General features: G+C 35.3%; 1 protein-coding gene across 1 annotated transcript in view; it reads left to right on the top strand.

Moving 5' to 3' along the window:
* Window positions 1-20,351, top strand: part of tp73 (tumor protein p73) — a 42,023-nt gene extending 21,672 nt beyond the window's left edge. The window contains exons 5-14 of the mRNA XM_051116478.1: window positions 4,677-4,863; window positions 5,159-5,274; window positions 7,076-7,185; window positions 8,524-8,666; window positions 8,756-8,844; window positions 8,925-9,049; window positions 10,514-10,662; window positions 10,830-10,962; window positions 15,165-15,258; window positions 18,367-20,351. Coding sequence (XP_050972435.1) covers window positions 4,677-4,863; window positions 5,159-5,274; window positions 7,076-7,185; window positions 8,524-8,666; window positions 8,756-8,844; window positions 8,925-9,049; window positions 10,514-10,662; window positions 10,830-10,962; window positions 15,165-15,258; window positions 18,367-18,693 — 1,473 coding nt within the window. The 3' untranslated portion in view covers window positions 18,694-20,351. The remainder of the gene's footprint in view (window positions 1-4,676; window positions 4,864-5,158; window positions 5,275-7,075; window positions 7,186-8,523; window positions 8,667-8,755; window positions 8,845-8,924; window positions 9,050-10,513; window positions 10,663-10,829; window positions 10,963-15,164; window positions 15,259-18,366) is intronic.
* The last annotated feature ends 2,137 nt before the right edge of the window (window positions 20,352-22,488 follow it).

Here is a 22,488-nt window from a genome sequence, read left to right on the forward strand (position 1 = left end):
CATAATATATTTTTTACCTGTACATTTCCTTATGCATGTTTAACCCACAAATTTAGTTTCGTTTTTACACAAAATGTTGCACAAAAAATCTATTTGTCATCTACCCAGTTTCTGAATTTAGAGATGAAAGAGGCAAAAGCAAAATAGTTTTCCCTTTAACTTAGAATTTGGACAGAAATGTTTCTTTGGGTTCTTAGGCTGAATATTTGAACAAAACAAGAATTGTTTTAAGCAAAAAAAAAGGTCTGCCCCTCCCTGTAAAGAATACTTGTTCCCACATGTCAGCAAACAGCAGCCAACTCCAAAGTACGGCCCTCCAAAAATATGGAAATCACTTATGTACTCTGAGCTCAGACGAGGCACAAACTGAGATTTTAACTGAATCTGGAAAACTTGAGAAATGTCGTTAATGTGCTGTAAAAATACGAAAAATTAGTTTTGATATGACATGGAGAAAAACTAGATAAGGTGATTTTTTTTTTTGAGATATTTTCTTGTAAAGGCATTTTCCTCTAAAAAATATTTCAAGAACATTTTTTTCTGGGTTATGTTATCCATATAGCTCTCTACACTCTTAATTGTATGTCAGTCTTTTATTTTTTAAGGATTTTTCATCTCTTTTTGTTCATACAATGAAATGTCGATGTCGATGGGTTCCTAAACAACAGTGGACATTGGACATCTTTCAAAATATCTTCTTTTGTGTTTCACAGAGCAGATTCATACAGGAATGGCATGAGTGAATGAATGATGACAGAATTTTTATTTCTGGGTGGGGAAAAAAAACTCCATTGAGGCTCCTGAAAGAACAAACTCAGAAAAAAACACTATTTTTCCCCCTTAACCATCTGTGCTATCTATGTTTATTTTAAACTAAACTTTTTAGCTGCAATATATTTCTTGCTCATGTACCTTAAGTATATGTTCTCTATTACTATTTTATGTTCAAAGAACTTTTGAATATTTTTTTTCTTTATTTGTGGTGTGCAGCGTGTCTTGGGAGGAACAACGGAGCGGTAGCGTATGTGATGCTGGCTGCAATTTCACAGCCGTTAGCATAGGCAGCACATTTGTGAATTTATTGACGGAGATGGGGAGTTGGCTGAATTTGCGGGTGGCATGCTGAAACATGTCCATCAGGCTGTCAGACTCGTCATTATCACTTAGGCCGCCGAGCCTGCCCGAACGTGCGCCTTTCCAATGCTCACCTTCCTCCAGCCCATCATCTTATTCCACCTTACAACACTTACACTGTGTCTACACTCCAGGCGAGCGATGCAGCGCTGCCAGTATAATCAAGCAAGCTGCCTACATAACAAAATGCATGTTTTGTGCATTTATATATACAGTTGAGCTTAAAAGTTTACATACACCTAGGAGAATCTGCAAGATGTTAATTGTTTTACCAAAATTAGAGGGATCATACAAAATGCATGTTATCTTTTATTTAGTACTAACCTAAATACAATATTTCACATAAAAGATTACATATAATCCACAAGAGAAAATAAGACTTATATTTATAAAAATGACCCTATTCAAAAGTTTACATACACTTGATTCTTAATACTGTGTTTTTACCTGAACAGTTAAACTGTACGCTGTGCTTCAGAAAAATCATTCAGGTCCAAGAAATTCTTGTGTATTTGAACCCTTTCCAACAATGACTGTATGATTCTGAGATCCATCATTTCACACTGAGGACAACTGATGGACTCATATGCAACTATTACAGAAGGTTCAAACACTCACTGATGCTCCAGAAGGAAACACAATGCATTAAAAGCAGGGGGGTGAAAACTTTTGGAATTTAAAGATTAGGGCTGAGACTGAAGCATCAGTGAGCGTTTAAACCTTCTACAATAGTTGCAAATGAGTCCCTCAGTTGGCTTCAATTTGAAAAAGATGAATCTGAAAATCATACAGCCATTGTTAGAAAGGAAGAACATTTCATGTGGAAAATAGCTTTTTTAAAAATGGTCATGCAACTCAAGCTTTTTAACTTTTTAGCAACACACTCTGATAAGCACTCATTGACAAATGAGGATTTCACACAGGTGGATCCAGCTTCTGGAAGTCCAATTCACTGGATTTCCACTTGATTTTGAGCCCTCAAGAGTTTATGCCTTTATGGGTGTTAAACAGATTTCATGGATTACAGCAAAATCCTTCAGGTGAAAGGCTTCTTAAAAACAAAGGCTCCAAATGGAACCAAAAAGGTTTGGTTCTGACCATCAGACACTCTTAAAAATGGTTCCTTGTTGCCATTTATGCTTTCATGAAGAACATACATGGATGCTTCCCATTGCACTAAAGGTCCTTTATCCATCAGACTTTTCCTGTAGGAGTGGGTGCGGTCATTTGTAAATTTTATGGGTCTGGCTTCCATTCTTATTTGTGTCCAGCTATTTTTAGCTGTTCACACAGCTCGTTTTGCTGCTTGATATTGCAAATTGGTGTATCCTACCATGTTATTTTAATGTATTATCTTAATTATGAACTTGTTTACCGTTTACTGTGCATTGTTATTCTTCTCGTTTTAAACCAATAACTATATATTCTCCGGTTCTTTTTAAAAGTTAATTTGTTTAAACTTAACTTGATCTGGAGAACCTGTAATGTAACTTCAAGAACGTTTAGCAACTCGAACCCTGCAGCAAAAACTATTCTTGATAACAAAAGTGTTCTTTGCTGAACCTAAGATGTGCAACAAAGGAAGAATCTATGAAAGAATTACACTCTAAAAAAAGACACTCTAAAAGTTCTTTCAAGGTTCCATTAAAAATTGTAATATTAATGGAGACTTGCCATTGCACAAAAGGTTCTTTATAGTTAAAAAGTGTTCTTTGGAGAGCCTAAAATTGTTCTTCTGTGGAACTGTTGCAAAAACTCTCTTTTGGAACCTTTATTTATTTTTTATTTTTATTTTTACGAGTCACTATTGGAGCTCTTCCTGTTCATGTGTGCTGTCGACACATTAATGTCCTTATCTTTCAAGCCATTTTTGAATTCATTTAAATTCTTTCAATCAAATGATAATTTCAACTAAAATTCAGCTCAATGATAAATGTTCCAGGAGTAGATGGATTGAGTGTGAAACAGTGGCAGGATGATGTGAGTAAGGGTGTGAATATCAGATGGGCGTGTTGAGACGTCTGCCTGTGCTCACACATCTGCACCCAATGATTTATGCTGTTCTCCCCTGCCTGTGTGTGTGTTTATGTTACTCATTTACATAATCTCCCAGTGAAAGTGTGAGAGGAAGTTGTGCTGATGTTCATACAGTAAAATAACTGCAAAGTTAAACACTATATAAACAGAAAAAAAAAACACTATACCATTTTGACTACAGATTTATGAGATCAGCAGGGAAGTCAAAATCCCCCTTTTTTTTGGAAACTGTAAACAGATATGAATGATGAAAGATTTGTGATGATATCTCAACGTTTATCAGAGTGTTGCTATGTGTTCGGTAGGGTGTTCTGGGTGGTTTCTTATTGAGTCATATATGATATTCTTACTCTAAATATGGCTCACATCCCTCAAATAATATAAGTAATATATTATGATATTAACTGTAATATTATGAGATATCAGTTTATCATCCACCATGTGAAATTGGCAGATCTGAACTAAAGTGGACTTTGTAGACACTGGTATATTGTGAACAAAACGATGCTACTTTAATGTTTCTGTAGCAACATATTAGAAAGTGAGTTTTTTAGTAAGAAATTTGTATTGCTCTAAATGATTTTAAAAAAGATATATTGATATCTTTTTGTCACATTGCGCCCTGGGTTGCCAAGTGTGGGGTTTTAGTACGAAATTGGGCTACTTTTACACTATTGCCGTGGGTTCAGTGGATCTCCAGGGAGGGCTATTTTCCCAACAGAGGGAAAAACTGTGGGAAAAAAACACTATTTGGCTAGTTTTGATTATCAGTTGGGCTGGTTTTGTTTCATAGACCTGGCAACCCTGCCTGCAGCTATTTGTTAATATGTTAATTAAACGTAAATGTTGTCTTTTGTGTAAAGCTTGACTGCTTATTACTTAATGAAAATATAGATTTAACATTTATTTCTGACATATTTATTGTTTCCTTCAGCTAATTTGGGTTTACGTTTAGGCATTTCATTCTGAAACTTAATTTAATTAAGACAGATGTTACTTGTACTACTGAGCTTTATTTTATGAGAATCATCTTATGATTCTGATTGCAACATCAGCGGCGTTCAGCAAACCGTTTTCATGATATTTATTCTGTTGCTGCACCTGGCGCACAATCTTCCTTTCATAAAATCTGAATCACATTAATACAAGTCTGCACAAAGCAGGCTTGTACATTTGGTTTTTGAGGGAATATTTGGGATGACTTTATAGTTTTAGACAAGCTCTGACATGCTTATGAGTGTGTGTGTGAGTGTGCATGAGTGTGTGTGAGAGAGAAAGAAACCTCATCAGATGATGATGAACTATGAACATAAATATAAATAACCTACACATTTATAAAGAAGCATATTTTTAATATGTGTGGTCATTTAGTGTTATATAAAAGACCAGCATATTTCCATGAAAGACCCAGGACCAAAGTGTTTTTCAGAATAAAAAGCATTTTTTAAAACATTGGTTTCACGGTATTTTTTCAAATGTTTATTGATTTGTTTTTATTTCTGCAGTACTCTCCGTTGCTCAAGAAGCTATACTGTCAGATCGCCAAGACCTGTCCGATTCAGATCAAACTGGCTGCCTCGCCCCCAAATGGCAGCGTGATACGAGCAATGCCCATCTACAAGAAAGCCGAACACGTCACAGAGGTGGTCAAACGCTGTCCTAACCATGAACTTGGAAGGGACTTCAATGAAAGTATGCAAAATTCATTCATTCATTTTTTGAGAAATGCAACCTTTCACCTGTCATTTGACTTTTATGTTTATGAACAGTCATGTATATGAAGTATAATATGCATACTTTATGTTTAGACATGTGGAAGCATTTGTAAGTAAAAAATCATATTAATAATTTGTTGAGACGTTTCAAGATATTTGTTCAGGATTCAAGACTTGTTTGAATTATTGACCAAAAATAAAGCAAACTCACTCACATTTTTATATGTGCCACTTCTAACTCAAAACCTTTTTGTCCTGCTGACTCTGTCCAGGTCAGACAGCCCCTGCCAGTCATTTGATACGAGTGGAGGGCAATAATCTGTGTCAGTATGTGGATGATCCTGTGACCGGCCGACAGAGTGTTCTCGTTCCATACGAGGCTCCACAGGTTAGTTGAATCATTTCAGATGCATGCAAGCCCCAGTGTTATTATAGGGTCACTGATATACTGTTAAAAGTTTTAGTAATATTTTAAATTAGTTTTTATTATCATAATAATACCTGTTTGATGGTAAAATGACGAGTCAAAGCATGCAGGGATCATTCGGCTCAGGACGCTAAACATGTTCTGACTGGCTATAAATAGCCCAGAGATTATTCTCAGTAACAATACCTGCAGTTATACCTCTTTTTGCACTGTTGCTTCATTTTGTGTTAAATATCAAATGGTTAGCGCCCCCTAGAGGTGGACATTACTTACATACTCTCAGTACTGATGTTTGATCAACAAATACCTTTATATATTTAATCATTTATTGAGATACATTTTTTAAGTGTATAAAAAGTGATAAACTGCAGTTACTTAAATAAAACTAAAATAAAAAACAGACTTCTTGAGCATCACTGATGAGTCAGTACGTTTTTTGGTAACACTTTACAATAAGCTCTTATTAGTTAACGCATTAACTAAAATTAACAAACAATGAGAAATTAATATGTTATGGTATTTATTGTTGGTTAATTTTAGTTAATAAAAATACATCTGTTCATTGTTAGTTCATGTTAACTTATGTTTGTTAAAACCTATGTCTGTTAAATAATGTTAATAGATACAATTTTTAATTTTAGTGATGTATTATTAAATGTAGAGATTAACATTAAGTAGATTAATAAATGCTTTAGAATTAGTTATTAGTTTGTTAACTAATATAGCTGAATAGTGTTAACAACTGGAACCTTATTGTAAAGTGTTTTTTTTGTGATAGATAATGTACTTACTCCCTTGTCATTCAAGATGCTCGTGTATTTCTTTCTTCAGTCGTAAAGAAATTATGTTTTTTAAAGAAAACATTTCAGGATTTTTAAATGGTTTCCTCCGATTTTGAACTTCCAAAATGTAGTTTAAATGCAGCTCTAAATGATCCCAGCCAAGGAAGAGGGGTCTGTTCTAGTGAAACGATTGGTTATTTTCTGAAAAAAATTACAATTTATATACGTTTTAACCTCAAACGCTCGTCTTGTCTCGTCTGCCTGAACTGCAGACCCGAACTGCCTGACAGTTAGGGTAGGTCGAAAAACTTTTCTTGTTTTTTCCTACAACTTCAAAATCGTCCCACATCGCTGTTTTAACTTTTTTTTGTTAAGGGTGTTTGATCTTCTTTGCATGTTTACTTCGCAAACACTGGATCAGTACTTCTGCAGCGATGTAGGACGATTTTAAAGTTGGAGGAGAAAATGAGATGGGAGTTTTTCGACATATCCTAACTGTCATGAACCAGAAAACAAGTTCATGACAGTGACACGACAGACGAGACAAGTGTTTGAGGTTAAAAAGTATAAGTATATAAATTGTCATTGTTTTAGAAAATAACTGATCGTTCTGCTAGATAATACCCTTCTTTCTTGACTGCGATCGTTTAGAGCCCTTTGAAGCTGCATTTATGCTACATTCTGGAAGTTCAAAATCAGGGGAACTAGTGGAGTCCATTAAATGGAGAAAAATCCTGAAATGTTTTCATCAAAAAACAATTTCTTTACAACTGAAGAAAGAAAGACATCTTGAATGACAAGGGGGTGAGTAAATTACCTGTAAATTTTTGTTCTGGAAGTGAACTAATCCTTTAAAGTGAATTTGACTTCTCAAGGCAAATATTTTTCCCTGAACAGGATACTGTATGCTATTCTTGCAATATAATGCAATGCTTCTGAAATCTGAATATGTTTTTTTTCTTTTGTATGTTTTTCTCAAGGTGGGGACCGAGTTTACAACCATTCTGTATAATTTCATGTGCAACAGTAGTTGTGTTGGTGGAATGAACCGCAGGCCCATCCTCATCATCATCACGCTGGAGACACGAGAGTGAGTGAATGCCTTTGCTTTCTTTCATACAGATAAGATTTCATCAGTAAACATTACACTGTAATCTTTCATTGCTTCCGAACAGTGGCTCTTAAAGGGATAGTTCACCCAAAAATGACAATTCTGTCATCATCTACTCACCTTCAATTTGTTCCAAACTTCTATCAGTTTCTTTCTTCTGTCAAATACAGATTTAAAGAAGTCCACTTCCAGAACAACAATTCACAAATAATTTACTCACCCCCTTGTCATCCAAGATGTTCATGTCTTTCTGTCTTAGTCGTAAAGAAATTATGGTTTTTGAGGAAAACATTTCAGGATTTTTCTTTATATAATGGACTTCAATTGTGCCCCCAATTTTGAACTTCCAAAATGTAGTTTAAATGCAGCTTCAGTTGTACTGAAGTTGTAGGAGAAAATGTTAAATGTTGATAAAATGTTACGTGTTACTTCCCTAACACATCTACTGCTTACACAAACGTTGATCACACTACAAACAAGACAAAACTATAATGCTATAAAAAACCTGAAGACTAAAAACAGGTGAACTAATTCCAGTACAGAACCTAATAGGATGTTGCGCATGCGCGACTGAACGAATCACTCCCCGAGACGACTCGTTCTTCCCGAGTCACATTAAAGATTCGTTCAAAATTAATGAATCATTCAAGAACAACCCATTACTAATTCGTAGCATCGTGAACGTGCATCCCAGAGCCTTTGCTACACGAGCTTTTGAGCTTAAAAAGTATACAAGTTTTTATTTTTCAAAAAAAATTACCCATCATTTCGCTAGATAAGAGCCTTCTTCCTCTGCTGGGATCGTTTAGAGCCTTTGAAGCCGCATTTAAACTACATTTTGGAAGTTCAGAATCGGGGCACCAATGAAGTCCATTATATGGAGAAAAATCCTGAAATGCTTTACTCAAAAACTATAATTTCTTTACGACTGGAGACAGAAAGACATTAACATCTTGGATGACAAGGGGGTGAGTACATTATTTGTAAATTGTTGTTCTGGAAGTGGACTTCTCCTTTAACAGAAATACAGAAGGTTTAGTTACACATATTCTTTAAATATTGTCCTTTGTGTTCAACAAAAGAAAGAAACTCAAGGGTGAGTAAATAATGACATAATTTTAATTTTGGGTATGCCTTTAAGTGGTCTTGCTTCAGAACAACAAAAGTAAACAAAAATGTATTTAGGATTGAGCGTTGAAATGTATAATTTTAACTGTGAATTGCATGTCATCAACATACAAACTATTATCGTGACATAGGCTGAATGGTTTGTTTATCTCAGAGGGTAAAGCTGAACTCTGCCATGTTTTTCCTCAGTGGACAGGTTCTTGGGAGGCGTTCGTTTGAGGGCCGGATTTGTGCCTGTCCCGGTCGAGACCGCAAAGCAGACGAGGATCATTTCAGAGAGCAGCAGGCTCTAAATGAGAGCGTGGCCAAAAATGGAAATGCCAATAAACGAAGTGAGCCATCAATGTATTTTAATGAGCACTTCATTTCTTAGTTATGTCATCTCTGGTTATAACTAGAACTTCTGTTTCTGATGTCACAGATTTCAAACAGACTCCATCCAATATTACAGGCCCTTCCATCAACATCAAGAAGAGGCGACACGGAGAAGAGGAGATGTATTACATACCAGTGAGTGTGAAAGCATGCATTTATATTTCTTTTCTCAAATGCCTTCAGTTAATTCTAATATTTTTTGGATTGTTTTGAAGGTTCGTGGCCGGGAAAACTTTGACATCCTGATGAAGATAAAGGACAGTCTGGAACTGGTGGAGTTTGTACCACAACAGTTAGTGGATTCATACAGACAACAACAACAGCAGCTCCTACAGAGACAGTGAGTTTTTATATAGCCATCATACACTACCGTTCAAAAGTTCACAGTCAGTAAGATTTGTTTTTAAAGATAAGAATACTTTATGCATTAAAGCTGCAATCTGTAACTTTTGGCACTCTAGCAGTAAATAAACAGAACTGCATGTGTCTTGCAGAAGACCATTATAATCGGAGCTACTTTTCTCTGTTTATGTCTATGACGAATGATGCAGATACTGGGCTACTCCGCAGCGGTTCCTACCAGAACCAGTCTGAAATAGTCAGAATCTAAAAACTTATTATAGGTGTACTATGCTGAAAGAGTAATGACTCAGCTTTGCATCACAGGAATAAATTGCATTTTAATGTATATTAAAATAGAAAAAGGTTATTTTTAATTGTAATAATATTTCATATTAAATATTTAATTAATATAGTGTCTCACTATATTTTACTATATTAAATAAGTGCAGACTTGATGAGCATAAGATATTTCTTTGAAAAACAAATTTTACTGACCCTAAACTTTTGAACCGTAATGTATATATACAAAAAATATTTTTATTTATTATATATATTATATTTAAAGGGACCATATACAAAACTTTTTATTTTATATTTTAACGTCAGTCAAGGTTTTTGTTTGTTTTGTTTTGTTTTTGCACAAAAGCTTTTTGATATGGTAACTAAGAGTTAAATATGTACATTACCTCTGTTATGATTGGCTAATATGTTTGCATGTAAATTAGTAGTATTAAGTGTTAGGGGTAATGCATTACAAGTAACACAAGTTATGTATTCAGATTACTTTTTAACACATTGCTTTTAAATATATAAAGTTGCTTTTTCAATTAAGTAATGCAAGATACATTGTTTTCCGGTTTATACATCTCTCCTTCAGCCTGAGGCTTGTTAATTTCATTTTTAGCGTGAAAGGGCATTTACAGTTTTCCAAAAATATAACTTTTGGGGGTTTTGTTATTAAAAAAACGAACAACAACAAACAAACAAACAAAAAAACAAATAAGAAAGCCCAGCTCAGGTGACAAAAAGTAATGTATAAGAAACATAATGCATTACTTTCCATAAAAAGTAATGCAAAGTGATGCAAATACTTATTTTTTATGGACCAGCATAATATTGTAATGCATTACTTTTAAAAGTAAATTTCCCCAATGCGGGTAGTATCATGCCTGCATTTCTGAATACTGGTCTTGATAAGTACACATGGACCACATGAGTCACATGTTAGTGTTCATTGTAATATGTCACTAACGGTCATAACACATACATTTTATAAAAGCCAGCTTAGTTTCAGTAAACGGCTTGGTGAACTGAGGAGAAGACTCTGCAATATGAATGTTGGAATATGTTCACATAACAGCATTTGTTAGCTTATTCACCTGTTAATGATATGACATCTAGTACTTTAGTGTTGTATATCAAGTGCCGTATATTAATTATATTACTCCCATGTGATTGACAGGAGTCATGTTGCCTCTCCGTCTCCATATGGCACACTCAATAACATGAATAAGATCCACGGGCCCATCAACAAGCTTCCCTCAGTGAATCAGCTCGTGACACAACAGACTCAGCAGAACGCAGGACCCTCTGCGTCCATGTCACATATGGGTAAGAGCCTATACAACAACTCAATGTCTTTATATACATTATATACAAGTTACTACAAGTGCACATCCAATACAGTTAAGCACACTTCTTTTCCGCAAGGGCACCTGTTTGATTTGCTTTGATTGCATTGAATATAAAGTGAGAAACTCACTGGTTTGTCGCTGCAGGTACGAACATGCTGGGTGGACACCACATGCAGTCTAACGGCGATGTGAATGGAGCACATGCGTCTCAGTCTATAGTGTCCACCTCTCACTGTACCCCTCCCCCACCTTACAACCCCGACCCCAGCCTCGTCAGGTACTTCACCCTGCAGTAGCACCAACCTGACACTCACTCACACACAGACACACACACACACACACACACACTAGACTAGTACAGTTCCTTTATACAACACTGCAGTTGTAAATAGCAATTTATTTTTACAAAAGTGTGACTGAAATCAGCCTGATGTCTTTTATCAACAGTAGCTTCAAGGTTTACTCCAACCCAGAATGAAAATTTTGCCATTAATCACTTACTCCCATGTCGTTCCAAACACATAAAAGCTTTGTTCGTCTTCAGAACACAATTTAAAGGAGAAGTCCACTTCCAAAACAAAGATTCACAAATAATGTACTCACCCCCTTGTCATCCAAGATGTTCATGTCTTACTTTCTTCGGTTTTGAGGAAAACATTTCAGCATTTTTCTCCATATAATGGACTGATATGGTGCCCTGATTTTGAACTTCCAAAATGCAGTTTAAATGCGGTTGTAAATGATCCCAGCTGAGGAAGAAGGGTCTTATCTGGCATAACGATCGGTTATTTTCACAAAAATAATACAATTTATATACTTTTTAATGTCAAACGCTCGTCTTGTCTAACTCTGCCTGGATTGTTTTCCGGTTCATGACAGTTAGTGTATGTCGAAAAACTCCCATCTCATGTTCTCCCTCAACTTCCAAATCATCATATATCTCTGTTTTACCTTTTTTGTTAAGGGTGTTTGATCTTTGCATGTTCACTTTGCAAACACTGTGTCAGTACTTCTGCAGTGATGTAGAATGATTTTGAAATGATTTTTGAAGTTGAGGGAAAAAATACGATTGCAGTTTTTCGACATACCCTAACTGTCTTGAGCCAGAATACACAGAGCTCAACGAGAGCAAGGCAAGATGAGCGTTTGACAATAAAAAGTATCTAAATTGTATTTTTTTTTTAATGAAAATAACCCTTCTTCCTCAGCTGGGATCGTTTACAACCACATTTGTGATCGTTTGAAGCCGTATTTAAACTACATTTTGTACGTTCAAAATCGGGGCACCGTATCAGTCCATTATATGGAGAAAAATGCTGAAATGTTTTCCTCAAAAAACATAATTTCTTTACGACTAAAGAAAGAAAGACATGAACATCTTAGATGACAAGGGGGTGAGTACATTATATGTGAATCTTTGTTTTGGAAGTGGACTTCTCCTTTAAGATATTTCGGATGAAAACCGAGAAGATTTTGACTGTCCCATTGACTGCCAGGTAAATACCACTGTAAAGACCCAAGAATGTATGAAAGACATTGTCAAAATAGTCCATCTACCATCAGTGGTTCAATCTGAATATTATGAAGCGATGAGAATACTGTTTGTACGCAAAGAAAATAAAAATAATAATATTTTATTCAACAATTCGTCTCATCTGCATCACCGTAGAGCCATTTTGAAGAATACGCGCTGGACGCAAACTGTGTACGCTGTTCTCTGTCAGTTGTGTCACCCGGATACGTTTTCTCTGTTTATTTACACTTTGATTTGAACGAAAACAGCGTTTCCGTGTGACGCGGCTGACGGAGAACAATGTGTGCTGTTTGCGTACAGAGGATACTATGCAAAATGGCGCTACGGTGATGCGGAGGAGATGAATTGTTGAATGAAGTCACTATTTTTACTTTCACTGCATACAAAAAGTATTCTCGTCGCTTCATAAAATTCAGACTGAAGTACATACAGCAGATGGACTATTTTGACGACGCCTTTCATACTTTTCTGGACCTTGACAGTGGTATATACCCGGCAGTCAAAACCCACAGTAAAACCCCCGGTTTTCATCCAAAATATCTTAAATTGTGTTCCGAAGACGAATGAAGCTTTCATGGGTTTGGAACGACAAGGGGGAAAGTGATTAATGACAGAATTTTCATTTTGGGGTCTTTTTCTGTTGATATAAAGAAACCTTCATTCATTCAAAATGCCGCTTTTAGATGCATCTCCATTTCTTCTCCACTTCATCATTTGCTTTTACATAGCTACGAGTCATGAAATTACAGTATATTGATGCTTTTTCTTTTGTGCTTATACACAAAAGAGGATTTTGATTATAATGAAACCTTTGCTTTTGAAGAGGCATTTTGTTCTATTTGTACATAAGAGTAATATCTTTCTAAATATTTCTCTGCTGGTCAGAGAAGATTTTTGACTACAAATCGCACTTTAGTGTGCAAAACATGTAAGCCTTTTTCATGAATATACATTTTCAAATGTTAACCACTTTTTGTGTTTACATTTTACATAATTCTACATATGACTGATCACATGCCATCACATGGGGCTGGATAGGGGATGGCAAGGTGCCTTTCTGTTTAATGGCCTGTACAGTTTCATCAGTTAGGTGAATCTCACAAAAAAAACATGTCTGGTACATGCCAAAATCAACAGAAAAATAATACAAATTATATTTTGCTTGACTGATTTTAAGCACCATTTAAGTTTTTAGGTTTAACATTATTTTCATGACACCTAAGCATCAATATTTATTATTGTTATAGAACCTTTTTTATTTTAATTGTCATTAGTTCCTAATATTATTAGGGTATTATTATTATATCACTACAGTAGTTGTTTTACAGTATTTTTTTTATTAAATAAGCATTAAAGACATCTCAACAAATGCTACCATTGTTTTAAATAAATTATTTACAATATAAATAACATGTCTTTTTTTTTTATTACAGTTATGAGAATTATAATGTGTTATATAAAAATGCTAATATAATGAAGGCCATCAAAATTGATATAAAAACTAAAAAAAGTCTTAATGGTGCTAAAAATACAGTATTTACTTTCTTTTTAGCAAAATATAAGCTTTTTTGTATTGAAATATGACCCTGTACAACATGTTCTTGACAGGTCTTTTGAGATTTACCCTCACCCAGTTATTTGTTTACATTACCCAGTTAATCACATTGTCATCTGTGCTACTTTGTCAGTCATAAGTCTTACATATTGGCACCTTGAGTGATATTTATTTTTCAACTAAATGTGTCATTTTCCATGCACATTGCAATGTTTTACAGACTCCATTGTCACAAACTTGATATCAATTTGAATATCAATGTTCCATCTACATTTAATGCTTAATGTATCAGGGTGAAATTGAAAGGCAGCGCCTATAATTATGACAAAGCAACCGTATGTTTCTGAATCTGTGTTTTTTTAAAATGACTTAAAATGCAGAGATTACACATACTTTCCTCACTTTCTTGTAGTTTTGTTTGTCTCAGTTGCTCTACCTTTAAAACAACTCTGTCGGCTTTATATATTTACTACATTTCCTGTTTTGATTGTATTAAGAGAATAATTTTTATTGGTGAAATATTTATAATAAAAAGATCAATACAATGAAAAACTTGGTACGCATCTTTAATGTAACTGCATGTTTTGAGTGCATTTTTATTTATAAAATTAAATTATATGCAAATTCTGAAAAAAAAAAAAAAATACACAAACATTTGCATGCAGCATTTCATTTAACTACACTACTGTTCAAAAGTTTGGAGTCAGTAAAACAATTTTGTTTAGAAAGTTTAAACTATATTAGTCAACATTTGAAGTGGATCAAAAATGTTTATCAAAGTTGTCCTAAGGCCAGAACGGCTATTGTTTTGGTTTTAGGACAACTTTGATAAAATGTTTTGATTCACTTGAAATGTTGACTACTGTATATTAAAAAAAAAGTAATATATTCAGCAAAGATGCAAATGGTCATGGTTTCCACAAAAATATTAAACAGGACAATCATTGAAAATAAGAAATATTTGAAATAAGAATGATTTCTGATGGATCATGTAATCCAGCTTTGCATCAAAGGAATAAATTACATAAATATATATATATAGAGAGAGAGACAGAGAGAGAGAGAGAGAGAGACCAAAAAAAAAAAAAACTTAGAAATCTTACCAAACATTTGAATGGTAGTGTATATTGCATTCACTTCTAGCCCAACATTTCACCATTTTTTAAACTGGTATTTGTATCATCACTGATTTAATCATAATTATGATTACAATACAAATGCTGTATTTGAATCAATACACTCACATGATCATACCATCAGTTCTTGATAATAATCCATGTGCAGAAGCACATGCCATGGTGCTTTGCTTGTTATGTTCTCCATGGGTGAATATGTAATTCACAGGACGCAGCCGCTTGGTCTTAGTGGGATTCCTTTTCTCTCTGAACAGTTTCTTAACCAGCCTGGGCTGCCAAAACTGTATCGACTACTTCACGTCACAGGGACTCCAGAGTGTCTACCACCTTCAGACTCTTTCTATGGAGGTAAACCAACAGTTCAGTCAATACACGCTTTTCATTCTTGGATGACTTGTGTTTTATCCTGTTTTCCATTCATTTTCCCATCGAGATAGTTAGAAGATATTAAGAGTGCTGGGGATTAACTGATTACATGTAATCTGAATTATGTAATCAGATTCTAAAAATTAAGTACTTTCTAATTAGATTAGTAGAGGTTTAAGCGCAAAGTTTTGGCGGCATGTAGAATTTTTGTGAACTAGGCCTAGGTCTTCGCCCAGTTGGAACCAAACCAGTGCAGAAAAGTTGTCTGGAGTCTGATTAGCAAAAGTTGTCAAAACCCAGTTGAAGATCCACTGTCGGTCAGGGGTGCGTCTCCCAGAAGCATCGTTAGCCAACTATGGTCGCGAGTTCTGTCGTTACCAACATCGTTCAACGATTCTGTTTCCTGAAACCATAGTTCAAACAGTAGTTGGAACTACAGCTCCCGACCTGTTGGTGAGACATATGGGATCAATAAATTATGCTCTTTGGCACAATAAGCAAGCTAACATGCAATACTATATCCTCCATTCTATCTAAATGTAAATGCATTTTAATCTATGTATGTTTGCACGTCCTCTATAGACCTTTTTCCTGAGTAAAGGATGAGCGGCACCATTTCGAATTCTAACCTTAGATTGGATGCGCTTCTCTTCCAATCTACATAGGAACCCATTCAAATAGCACCCATCTGTTTTTAATGTAGCTAATGTCAACATCTTTGTGTCATCTACACACTCATTAAACTTTGAGGAGTGAGGCACTGACAAATGACGGTCATTGCGATGTTGCAAAGTGATGGCGCTATGGAGCCATGTGCTTTATAAAACATTTTAATAGGTTTAACATTAGATTATCAGCTCGGAATATACACTAATTTGACTAGAAACACTAGAGACCAGAAATGCAAAGCATCTTTCCGGTTAAGAGTCAGGCGTTACTTCCACGTTCGGGAAAAACGTCTATAAGCGTCGTTTTTTGAATAGTGCACATGTGCATAAACGCCTAAGAAAACCCGGAGTATGATGTAAGAGGGAACCTGCGATGAATTAAAACCAATAAAGTGAAATGACAGGGAACAAAAAAAATAGTAAATAAGTCATTATGTGCAATATTCAATATAGCTGCATTTTAGAGATCTCTAATCAGTTAAATAGCAGAAGTTACTCCATCACAGCATGTGACGTCATTAACAACAGCCCTACATTACTGAACTAATGTGGTTCAAACGACGGAGATGTGTGACTAGCTAGTTTGTTTCCACAACAATACATTGTACTGTGGAGGTTAATCTGCGAGTTATGTTGTTGTACGGGCAACGCACCCCAGAACAAGATGCAAAAATGTTCAAAGTAGGTGGGGCAACTGGCACTAAATCTGCTATAACTCTTAAATGGAACGAGATATTTTCATCAAACTTGGAACACATATGAATGAGCTCAATTCAAATTAGAAAAATTGGGGAGTTTGACCACTTGGTGGCGCTATAACAGAAAAAAAAAACTTGAAAATGGCTGTAACTACGCACCCATTAATCTGATTGACTTGAAATTTGGCATGCAGCGTCGTTGTGCAATGTGCCACCAGTATCTATGAAGGCATTGGTGTATCTTTGAAAACATGGCTACCATCAGCCAATCAAATTTGAGCATCTATTAGACAAGGTTAACGGAGGCTGATCAGTGGCATTATCGTGTGTTAAATCACATAATTTTTCACACATACACACAATATTCATGTTAGATCTTCTCACAACTTTGCCTCTACAGCCACCGCTGTCAATCAAACCATTTGCTAAATATTCAACATTTTGTAATAAATCTACTCAGATGGTTCTAACAAAAAGTTATCAAAAGCTTTATGATAGACCCAATCGTTCTCAAATAATGCACAAATGAATTTGACGAAGATCTCGCCAAGTGTACATGAGGCTATTTCCTCAATGCTTTATCATGTTCAGACCAAACATGTTTGTTAGTTATGTCAATCCTGCTTTGAGGCTACCTGCAGAGTTTCGGCACAGTGCCACCTAGTGGTCATGAGATATGAAAAATGACTAAATGGATCTAAGGCTGTTTTTTTTTTTTTTGCAATTCTTTGGCATACTGGCACTAAACTATGTGTGTGTCATCATCACCCCTAGTTAAACACACTAAATCAATTTGGGAGCAGCGCCACCTATTGGTCAAACATGATAAATCATTAAATCATACTTCTAGTGATTTTATTTGTGGTTTTTCAGCCGTTTTCAGTAAAATCAAATTAAAATGTCTGTAATTGCTTAAAGGCCTTAAAATGCTTGAACCCCCATAACTGCTGTATTATTGTATTTAAAAATGCTCATAAATAGTTTAAAGTTTCCTGGATTACATGATTACACATTATTCACATAATGGTAGTACATTATTCATAAGATACTTTTAACTTTTTTTTAAGTAATTAAAAACAGTCAAACTACAGTACCTAATATGTGTAATCCAGATTATGTCACTAACTACAATTTTCGTCATGTAATTTGTAATCAGTAATGTACTACAATTTTTATGTAATCTACCCAGTACTGGCTGTGATCTAAACCAAGTAGTTACAAGGGGGGATAAAACATTACAAACTTTTTATTTGAAGCAAAAATCCAAATGTGAAAATAAAAAAGTATTTGAAATAAAAAAAGACAAAGGTTCAAGAATAGTTTTAGTGAAGAAAATGAACTACAGTCCCATGAAACATTGCATACAACATGACTAGAAATGATATATTTTAAGTTTATTGTAAAACAAAACACACACACACACATATATATATATATATATACATATACATACACATATATATATATATATATATATAGTGTGATTGGTGATTTTTTATTTTTTTTTAATTTTGTTAGTTTTTGTTGTTGTAGTTTTTCACCACAAATTCAGCACTTAAATGTGATTAACTTGAAATATAAAACTATTCATTCAAAGTAGGTAATTACATCTGTAGAAATCTGTGGTATTGCTATCCTAGTATGAAATGATTCACAAAGGCCCATTTTATCTAAAATGAAATAGTAGTATGGCATTCACTAAAAGTTAATCTCATGTTTCTCAGGACCTTGGTGCGCTGAAGATCCCTGAGCAGTTCCGGCTGGCGATCTGGAGGGGCCTGCAGGACATGAAACAGGGCCACGATTACGGCCAGCAGCTCATTCGCTCCAGCAGCAACATGGCCACCATGGCCATCGGCCCCGGAGGAGAGCTGCAGCGGCAGCGCGTCATGGAGGCCGTGCACTTCAGAGTGCGCCACACCATCACCATCCCCAACCGCGGCGCGCCCACGGGAGCGGAGGAGTGGGCTGACTTTGGCTTTGACATGCCCGACTGCAGGATACACAAGCACTCCATTAAAGAGGAGTTCGCAGAAGGTGACGTTCACTGAGAAGGACGGTGCATCCATCGCTTTCCGTGCATCGTCCGTAACGTTTTTTTTAAACTGGAATGGACAGTTGGTATTTTCCATATAGTAGCACTTCCATATTTGACAACAAGTGATTTGAGGAGTTAAAATGTTTGTGCAAACAATTCCCCTTGATTAAGAGCAGGGTTCAAATGAATCATTTTATCTGATTGTCATTTGTGGCCTTATGCTAATATTACATCACACAAAAAAATGATCCATTAGCTAAAATAAATGATATTATTAGGACGTAGTTATGAACGGTTAAAAGCAGTGTATGATTTCAAAACATTGCCTTATTTATTTCGGCTTGGTGTAAATAATAACTGTGCAATTGTGTATGATATTGAATTATGTGTGAAGTAATGCCCATAGATTATACCTATAATTTGTTCATGTTTCATCAAAGTTTTACAATGACTTTGAAGACAACACCATAAAAGTGAAAAACAAGACACATTTTTTAAGTGGTGCTTTACCATGCAACTTGTTTTTTTTTTTTTTTGTAAATTTTATGAATGATCTGTTAAGTATTATGTTGTTGACAGGGAGACACTGGATCATTATAAAGGTTGTCAGACTTTTAAAGCTTTGTTATCAGCCTTGCAGGACAAGGTTTTATTTATCATGCTGTGCTATAATGTCTGTTTTTCCTCACATGTAATCACTGTCTTGTTAGTTTATTGTTTTAATTGCCTCTAATTTTATGATGTTTTTATCAAATAGTAAAATTATGGCTCAAACAAGGTATTAGGGTGAATCTTGCAAAAAGCATCCAGGCGATATTTCATCCCAAAATTGCATGATTATTGCATTGTACCATTATTTTCATGACAATCTAGAATGTCTTTAATCAAAATATTGTTTTGTTTATTTTTTTATTTTGGATCTGAAAAAAGACTTGGATATAATTTTGTGAGATTCACCTCTGCAACACAAAAGAACAAAATGGTGTATGTACTATATATAAGCTTCATTTAATATCACTTTTTATAGTGCTACTGAGAAGATGACAAAGTTTGAAGTTACTTTTGTTCAGCAGACCCACACAATTATTATGATGTGAACTCATCAGAACCTACTGCTAGTGTCTTAAAAATAATAAAACATAATAATAATAAGAGAGGAAAGCAGAAAAGTGTTTCACACAGAGCCGTCATCCAGGAACATTGTCTTTTGTGGAATATAAGGAATGTATTTATATTTCTTACACCCATAAAGTTTGTGTATAAAACTGAACTATCGGCCATTTTGAACATTAATGATTTGGTGTATTGTATGTAGTCAGAGGTACATTTGTCACCATTATTTAACAAGCAAACTGATTTGTAAATATCTAGTGTTACCCATATTATTCCTTGTTGTTCATGTGATACGAACAGCACATTTTAAAGTTGGTCCCGCTGTTTTTAAATTGGCCGTGATGGTGAAATACCATCAAATAGATCAAAGCACTTTATGGCTTTAGGAAATTGTAAACAATGTTATATTCACAGTTAATATCAGTCAGTATTATGTCATGCTGTGTCATTTTGACAACTACAGATTTTAGAAATGGTTTTAAGAGTTATTATCTTGTGTTTTCATTAAAGAGCTGTAACACTGTTTCTTTTTTATATCGCCATGTTTGAATGATGTAAAGTGATTTCTTTTTCAAATAAATACTAAAGTGTGCAACATGAGGATGTTTTAATGCAAGAACAATAACGGTGAGGATGTTTGAGAATGAGAATCTGTCATTTCATCTCTGTTGGATTTCAGTCGTTCGGAACATGAAATTTTAAATTTTAACATTGAAATTTTTGAACTTTAGTCAGTATGTGGTGTGTATCTTTGGGCATAAAAAGATCTACAGTTACAAATCTCAAAGTCCACTCCAAAGATATTTGTGGGACAGCTAATCAATCACAACACATTTCGTTTTTCGGAAGGCGGAACCGAAATTAATCAGGTTAATTGTGCCAGGCTGGGAGAAAAGTATTGTAATGTAAATTATGTTAAAAATAATGCGTTTTTCGAACCACCAAGCATGAAAGCATGTTCTAGTACACCCCCAAAACAAAATCAAGACTCACTTGTCACATAACAAGTCACATATATTGACTTGAATGAATCTGATCTGAATGAAGAATTACAGTTAAAATATGAAGTTAGTGCTCTTTTTTGTATCACAAACTGGTTGGTTAAGTGCAGTAAACAGTAATGACGGATCTGGATAGAATGAATTTTGTTCACGTTTCTACCTTTTAACAGTTTCTAAAAATTCTTATATAATTAGGAACATGTAGTTTAGTTATTAAATTAAATTGGTTAGAATTACAGGACACATTCTAGAACTAACCTTTATGAATGACAATATCTCTCTGTTGCCATTTATTCTTAAAGGGGTCATTGGATGCCCATTTTCCAGTTGATATAAGTTGATATAATTCTTTAGGGCAGGGGTGCTCAACCCTGGAGATCGACTTTCCTGCAGAATTCAGCTCCAATCCTGACCAAACACACATGAACCAACTAATTAGGATCTGAAGGAGCACTGGATAATTACAGACAGGCATGTTTGGAACTAAACTCTGCAGGAAAGTCGATCTCCAGGAACAGGGTTGGGCACCCCTGCTTTAGGGTCTTAATGAAAAGTCTATAATATACTTTGGTTAAAAATTCTCAATGGTTGTGTAAAACAACACCCTTTTTACCTTGTCAAAATCAGCTCTGCAAAAATCATCCCATTCTGGTCGAGGCTGCTTTAAATGTTAATGAGCTCTGCTCGCCCCGCCCCTCTCTTCTCTCTGTGGAGTGACGAGCCTGTTTACTTTAGCCACATTTAGCACATTTAGCGCGTTTAGCTGCGAAACTTGCTAACTAGCACGTTATTAGGAAAGGTGATTGCAGAGATTCATAAAAAAACCCCTTATACTCACTTCTGTTGTAAGTGAAGCTGGATCATGAATGACTCGCACAAACATAGACGCATTTATGTAGATCGGGAGGCGCATTCCCTTCACAAACAAATGTAATCCACTGCATCTTCAGCGGCTCAGATGTCGGAAGTAAATGACGACCACTATGTTCATTATTACATCCAGCAACACAACACCTCAATCACTCAATCAGAGATATTCTTGTCTAACTTACATCCCTGCTCCGGCATCAAAACAAAGAGGTTGGACTGTTACAGCTGATCTGAGGTAAAACGCTCATGTCAATCAACTATTGTGGGAGCGGCCTCTGTTGGTGTGACGCCACAACGACAGGCATCTGAGAACGGCTCGATTTGAAAAAGGGGATATTATTTTTACAGATTAATTAAAAACCACTGCATGGATTTTTATCATTACAGGGTAGATTTGTACATACACTGCCAACACACATTAATGTTCAAACAACATGAAAAAGTGAACTTAGCATCCGATGACCCCTTTAACATCACATTGACATTAAATTTACATTTAGCTATTGTAATGAGTGGGGTGGGGCTGAGAGCTGTGGGAGCGAAGTGAGGCCACTGAAGTAAATAATAATGAGCGACACCTGTGCACAGAGGTGCTCTGGAAGTATAAAAGGAGGAGTGATGACAGTGAAGAGTGAGAAAGGACCAGGCCTGGGATATTTTTGTTATGTTTATATGGCAGTCATCCAAAAGAGGCTGCCGCCTACTTCTTTTACTGTTTATTTTGTTATTAAAATTAAAAATTTAGCATCTGTTGGTTCCCGCATTCTTCTTTCCACAACTATGACCTTTGTTACAGTTAAATCCAAAGCACCTTACAAATAAGA

The sequence above is a fragment of the Labeo rohita genome, chromosome 8, assembly GCF_022985175.1.
Source record: "Labeo rohita strain BAU-BD-2019 chromosome 8, IGBB_LRoh.1.0, whole genome shotgun sequence".
NCBI classification, from domain to species: Eukaryota; Metazoa; Chordata; class Actinopteri; order Cypriniformes; family Cyprinidae; genus Labeo; species Labeo rohita.